This window comes from Papio anubis, unplaced genomic scaffold, assembly GCF_008728515.1.
Source record: "Papio anubis isolate 15944 unplaced genomic scaffold, Panubis1.0 scaffold128, whole genome shotgun sequence".
Lineage (NCBI taxonomy): Eukaryota > Metazoa > Chordata > Mammalia > Primates > Cercopithecidae > Papio > Papio anubis.
The window spans coordinates 61933-69412 of NW_022161225.1; the positions used below are offsets into that span (position 1 = coordinate 61933).

A 7480-nucleotide genomic window follows, 5' to 3' on the forward strand; every position below is an offset into this window, starting at 1 on the left:
AGCAAAAAAGGCATAGGGTACTTTGGCTGTTAGGAAGCTTAACAGAAGTGAAGTAAAAAACTTATCTTGAAGTGAAATTTTGTTGGAAAATTGTGTACATTTTTTGTTGTTGTTTTAAAAAAGCTCTCTGAAATTGACAGGATCTTAAGACAATTTTACTCTTTTCAAGTTTGAGCTACTAAGAGCATCAGGCTTAAGTTTGGGCATTTTGGAGAGTTAGGTTATACTTTAAGGTTATAAACCTGTTACAGAATGCTTAGTTGGAGTTATGTATTCTTATTGAAGTTGAATTTTATGAGCAGTTGAATTGAAAACATTGAAGGTCTTGAATTATTCAATGTTAACAGTAAATCACAAGTCTATTCTTAATTGATTTAGCCTATCTCTTCTGTTGAAATAGGTTCCTGATATGGCAGGTTATCCTCATATCCGTTACATTTCATCAGGATTGGATGGAACATCATTCAGAGGTCCTTTCAGGGGCAATTTTGAGGTATGTAATAAAATAAGTGAATATGTTTGTTGTAGTATCTTTAATGCAGAGAGAGGATATATACACTATTATACACAATTGTGTAGGACTGCTACAGTGACTGGGAATCACAAGGCAGTAAAATACGTGATTTTCTGATGTTGCTTCTGGGAGTTACAGAAATATTTGTAAGTAATATTAATCTTAGGGTCAAAAGTTACCCAAGTATTTAAAGATGAGTCAATGAAAATAATATAGAGGAATATAAAAATGTATTAATATAAATGTCAGATAAATAACTATACCATTAAATGTGATAGGGAACCTAATGTTTTTGACTCAGCTAAATTTTTAGAGAAATTGGTAGAGAAAAAAAAACCTAAGTAATTCCCTTTGTAGCTAAATGTCTTGTTTGAATTTTCAGGAAGAACAAATCATTCAAATGTGATTTAAAGTTTGGTTGTGGGTTTTTTTGTTTGTTGTTTGTTTGGTTTTTTTTTAGACGGAGTCTTGCTCTGTCACCCAGACTGAAGTGCAGTTGCGCAATCTCAGCTCACTCTAACCTCTGCCTTCTGGGTTCAGGCAATTCTCCTGCCTCAGCCTCCTGAGTAGCTGGGATTACAGGTGCCCGCCACCACAGCTGGCTAATTTGTATATTTTTAGTAGAGACAGGGTTTCGCCATGTTGGCCAGGTTGCTCTTGAACTCCTGACCGCAAGTGATCCACCCACCTTGGCCTCCCAAAGTACTGGGATTACAGGTGCAAGCCACTGCACCCGGCCCCTGTTGTGTTTTTTTAATGTCAGTTTGGAAGTTGGAGTCAGTGTGACTTAGAACTGTTGTTGATTTGGTTCCTTAATTTACTAGAATGATTTCATCTTCTCCATGCATACATACATACTGACTCATGTAGTACCATGTGGTAACATTGTTGTAATTTATAAAGATAACTTTTGCTGTACCATTTCAGTTGGCTGAGGAAAACATTATAAACAACCATTTGCCTTACTGTGTATGAGAAACATTAAGCCAGGCATGGTGGCTCACACCTGCAATCTCAGCACTTTGGGAGGCCGATGTGGGAGGATCACTTGAAGCCAGGAGTTTGAGACCAGCCTGGACAACATATAAATTTTTATATATATACTTAAATATAAGTATATAAATAACCAGTTGTCATATGTAAGTTTTTTTGAACACTGTATTAATATTGCAAGTTTCTAAGTATGGAAATTTATTTCTCTTACAATGTTGACAATACTGTTCAAGAAATAATCATCTTGGCTTTTACCACTCACTATTCTTCACTTTCAGGAACTGATTCATTTGGAAGAAAGATTAGGAAATGTCAATCGTGGAGCATCCCAGGGGACAATTGAAAGATGTACATATCCACATAAATATAAGAAGGTAAGAATTTATTCAATGAAGCTTCTAGAGTGTTACTGAAATGCATAAATGTGATATATGCCTTCTTTGAATTTGTGGATTCTAGCAATGACATTTTTATTGAAGTAATACATACATATTGTTTAAAAATTTTGGAAAGTATAAAAAATATATACTCTGCAGTTTCTTACTCTGCAGACCCTAGTCCTTCTTCCCAGAAGTGAAATCATAGTTAAGGATTTAGATATTCTTCCAGATACTTTATAGCATTTTCTAATAAGGTACATATGTATATATATTTTTTGTCTACTTAAAATAAAAAAAGGAGATGGGAACCACATAGTTTGCAGATTGCCTTTCATGCCATCTGATCATCCTTATTATTTTTAATAGCTTATACAGAATTCCATCATTTGGCAGTACTGTAATTTTTTTAACTAGCAGTTTATTTTGATGGACATTTTATTGATGTGTATTTCTTCTACTCTACCCTCAGTTGCTTGTATAGCATTGTTACAGAGTAGACGTGTTAAATACGTGTCTTAAAGCAAACAGTGCTGAATACCAACAGTCCCCAACCTTTTTGGCACCAGGGACCAGTTTCCATGGAAGACAATTTTTCGTGGATAGGTGGCAGAGGGGATAGTTTCAGAATGAAACTATTCCACCTCAGATCATCAGGCATTAGATTCTCCTAAAGAGCACGCAACCTATATCCCTCACATGCGCAGTTTACAACAGGTTGTAAGAGAATCTAATGCTGCCGCTGATCTGACAGGATGCAGAGCTCCTGCAGTGATGCTTGCTCACCTGCCACTCACCTCCTGCTGTGCACCCGGGTACTGGTTTGCAGCCCAGGGGTCGGAGACTCTTTTATACTATGTAGAGAATAATCATAAAGTGTGAAAATTACTATTCTTTGTATTTTTCATCTATTTTCAAAGAGTATTGAGGTATTACCAGTACATTCAAGTCTTCAACTGTCCAAGCTAAGTACTGTAACTAATGTTAATTTAAATGGATGTTATTTGAAACATTCACTAGTAAAATAAAACTTATCTATGCTCATGGTAGGATAAAAAGAGTTTATTTTGTTTATCATTCTCATTGTGGATTAAAAGTAATAGCTTTCAAGTGAATGAGTTTCTGTTAAATTTTGCTTTTGATCCCAATTATTAGAGGGTCTTAAAAATATACTTAATTGATGATAGTCACTTAATTCATCCATTTATTTATGACAGTCTTACCTGGGAAAAAAGTGCGGGCGAATATGTGGTTTTGTTTTGTTTTGTTTTGTTTTTCAAATAAACACAGACTTTACTCAGTTGTTCAATAATGTCATCTCTACTAATAAGGTAACAACTGATTGGTTCTCACAGAGGAAACTGCACTGCAAACAAGATGGGGAAGAAGGGACTGAGGAAGACACAGAGGAAAAATGTACTATCTGTTTGTCTATTTTAGAGGAAGGTGAAGATGTGAGGTAACTAGAAATTAATTATCTAAAATCCATTGTCAAAACTGTACATGGGATTTTATTTGAAAAGTAAATTACACCAGGCATGATGGCTCACACCTGTAATCCCAGCACTTTTTGAGGCCAAGGCCAGAGGCTCTGTTGAGACCAGGAGTTCGAGGCCAACCTGGGCAACATAACAATACTCTGTTTCTACAAAAAAGAAAAATAGTACAATTATTTGCATGTGATGGTGTGCACCTGCAGTCCCAGCTACTCAGGAGGCTAAGGCAGGAGGATGACTCAAGCCTAGGAGTTTGAGGCTGCAGTTGAGCTTTGAGCACACCACACTGCACTCCAGCTTGGGCAATAGAGTGAGACCCTGTCTCTGAAAAAAAGGATAAAAGTAAACTGGAAACCAAATAAAGATTATTCTTTATTCTATATGGCATATACTGTTACCAGTCTCTCCATAAGAGCCCTTAGTATACAATATTAAGTACATATAACAATTATTCCATGAAAACAATATTACTCACCTTTAATCAGTTATGTACTGGTAGAACTGGCTTCATCTAGTGAGTGAAACAATAAAAGATTAAAGTCTCTATGTTACCAATGTGGGAGTGGGAAATGTACTACCTATTTTAGGGCCACACAAGGTTTGGCCAGGGAAATTTTGTAGTCAAAATTGTCTTCTGTAAATCTTGCAGAAATGAGAATTTGAGAGGTTTTGGAGGTCCTAGAAAGTTATAATGTGTTCTTCAAAACTTGAAAGGATCCAGATTAGCCTTATGCGGTTGGTTTTACAGCATCTTTTTTTTTTTTTTTTCTTTTCTGGGAGATGGTCTCTTCCTGTTGCCCAGGCTGGAGTGCAGGGGAGCAATCTCAGCTCACTGCAACCTCCACCTCCTGAGCTGAAGCGATCCACCTGCCTCAGCCTCCCAAAGTGCTGGGATTACAGGCATAAGCCACGGCACTTGGCTATAGCGTCTTTTATAAACTGGTTTTATCCTAAAATTTCCTCTAAACTCGTAGGACTATTCCCTTCTTGCACTTTTGTTGTTTAGAAAATGTTAGTATGTTAACCCTAATATTAATTTTAGGCATTTTATTTGTATAATCACTTAAGTAATTGTTTTCTTCCTGTTCTTTTTTTTAATGTTAACATAATGCCATATGAAACAGGTTCTATATCATATATAACAGAACCATGTAGTAATACTATTGCCCTAATTTATAAGGATAATTTTGTCATACCTCTTCAGTTGGCTGAGAAAAAAATTATTGTCTACCATATGACAAGGTTATTTGCACACGATATTTCTAATGAAGGTTTATAAATTTGGAACTTAATGCTTTTACAGTATTGACAATACTGTTCAAGGAATAATTGAGAAACTGTTTAAAGCTACTATTTTAAGAAGATATTAGGAAGTCTGAAAAGTGTATAAAAACTCTTTAATGGTGGCTAGAAGTGGAAATGGACACAAGTCAGTAACTTTTATCCAACTGTTAACACTCAGAATTAATGTTACCCTGTCTTGCTTGGAGGCTTTATTTCTCAATTTCTGATTGGTAATTTGGCATGATGTAAGCAAACTAAAATCATTACATCTCCTTTTAACCTAGCTGTTAAACAGTAGCACAGTATTAAGTGTATATAACAATTATTCCATGAAAACAATATTACTCACTTTTAATCAGTTATGTACTTAAGTTTATGTATAAAGATTATACTAAGACATTTCTTAGTGAGGAAATTGTGGTTACTATATATTTGCCACATGAATGCTAATGTTTTTGAGAGAGAATTAAATGAGGTAATAAATATATATTTGAGATAATATGTATTTTTAAAGGGCATTACAAATGCAGTGATGATTTGATATTTAAAAATATATTTGCAATATTATGTGACAGGTAACATACTACTAACTCCAGAGCATTGGCATCTCCTGTACCAAAACAAAACTGGAATAATTGCCAGTGTAATTTGTGTTCTTACAATTTTTAAGATTTTATATAATATGATCCTGTAGCTTTGAAAGTTAATTATCTTGATCATTTATATATTACATTGCCCAGAGTGCTAATTTAATCTGTGTCTTTTATAGAAGAGAAAGATGCTTAGTAACTTCAAAACATTATTGAATTATTACATATATAATTTGTTTACCATGTGCAATTATCATAAAATTAATTTTTGCTTTTTGTTTTCTTGCCAATAATAGACGTCTTCCATGTATGCACCTTTTCCACCAAGTGTGTGTTGACCAATGGTTGATCACCAATAAGAAGTGCCCCATATGCAGAGTGGACATTGAGGCCCAGCTCCCAAGTGAAAGTTGACACCATGTTTCAGAACTCTTGCCCTCCCTCTCATTCCCATCCTTCCTGGTACTGCAGTCAACCAAAGATGGCATGACTTACCTGCGCAGATTTGGAAGCATTGAACTTAGAGTGCTGGCTCTGCTATATGGTACAACTAATGCTAGACCTACAGTTTATGTATACAGTTGATTTTCATGTATTTATAAAAGCTTTTTTTTCTAGATTTGACATTTTTCTGTATCATTTTACTGTATTTTTGCATGGTTCCTTGTATTGCATTTCTTTGCACATATTATGGGCTTGTGACCCTAAACTTGCAGGCAAGATTAGCTGCTTTAGTAAGTAGAATTTTGTGGTCTTTTTGTTTTTTACATAGTACCAAGCCTAGATAATTATGAATTTTTTATCCATTACTAACCTTTAATTTAATCAATCATGTACTTTAGTTTAATGTATAAAGATCCTCTAGAAAATGATAATATTGTGTATTAAGACATTCCTTAATTAGGACAAAATGGCTGCTGTATATTTACTATATGGAGTTCTGAGTTAAATACCATCCTTAATACTGGGAACAGAATACAACCCATATTAAATCAGATGCAGGTGGTAGTCACATCACCAGAGTGATCAGTATAAATTTTCTTGGTGTATCCTTTTCCTTTCAACACAGTGCAGATAAGAGTTGAATATTGATATCATACATTTAGACTGCTGTTCTGATTGCATTTATCTTTTTCCTACATCATTTAGAATTTTATTTCCCTGATTCAGTTTTTGCTGCTGTGAAACAGCTCTGATGAACACTAAATATTAATTTCAATTAGCTAGATTGTACATACTTGCAGATTTAACAAAATTTTAGGGAAATTGAAAAAGACATGTAGAATTTGTTGTCTTCTGCTAAGCACGAAAAGTTAAGATATCTGCTTACAGTGATTTTGTAGACACATTAAGGCAAGATTTGGAATTTAAGTCATTGGCAGGTATCTGTGCATTCATAGAACTTCTAAAGGTCCCAGGATCACTTTTAAGGGATTTTTATTAGTTTAAAGATAAATAAAGTCAGCTGAATCTACATGTCTCTTGTTTTATTTCTCTCTAAACTTGAAAACAGTAAATCTGCAGATACTGTGAGGCACAAATTATACTGTCAACCTACTGTTGCTATGGTTATATACTCCCACTTCATACATTACCAAGAGTCGATCACTGATTTAAAATTTTTAATTTCTATAGTTAAGATTTACTGCATAATATAGAATATAAAGTTAAGTTAACATACTAACATTTCTCCTTTGGAGGAAGTTTTAATCTACTTCAGGATGCATATTATTATCAAGATACTTTCATATACAGGATAGCCTAATTTTATTTGTTTAAATATGCTTAATATGCCCCAGATTGCAAATGCATCCAGTCAGTAATCACTGTCTGTATGTGGAGGACATGTTCCCATGGATCATATGTGAAGATGTCAATAAGCTTGCATTAAGCCACCTGCTTTGTAAGTGGATTGATTAATAAATAACTTATATTTCTATTGTCTTTGTGTTTCATAATTAGTTTTTATAAAAACAGTTTACATTAAACACCTTGGAATTCAAAAATAGTGATCTCACTCAAATTGACATTTGCATAATTTGACATTTATGTTCGTTCAGTTATGACTACTTGCCCTTTTCTTCATATTAGTAAATGTTACACTGTCATAGTTGTCATTAACATGCTTCAACATAGTATGTGTGTAGGTGGACGATGGATTTAAAGAGCATACCTTACGATTAAACCGAGGTTATAGAAGGTCAGGGGAGAGTGAAGGACTGAGTG

The 7480-nt window shown here is 34.4% G+C and overlaps 1 protein-coding gene across 7 annotated transcripts in view; it reads left to right on the forward strand.

The window, feature by feature from the left end:
- Positions 1-7197, forward strand: part of LOC116268517 (E3 ubiquitin-protein ligase Arkadia-like) — a 67935-nt gene extending 60738 nt beyond the window's left edge. For 4 of the 7 annotated variants that reach the window (XM_031661308.1, XM_031661311.1, XM_031661307.1 and 1 more), the window contains exons 10-13: positions 401-493; positions 1786-1881; positions 3216-3343; positions 5551-7197. In XM_031661308.1, the coding sequence (XP_031517168.1) occupies positions 401-493; positions 1786-1881; positions 3216-3343; positions 5551-5668 (435 nt within the window). In that variant the 3' untranslated portion in view covers positions 5669-7197. The remainder of the gene's footprint in view (positions 1-400; positions 494-1785; positions 1882-3215; positions 3344-5550) is intronic. The other 3 variants (XM_031661309.1, XM_031661312.1, XM_031661313.1) reach the window with 1 other exon arrangement.
- Positions 7198-7480: the final 283 nt, after the last annotated feature.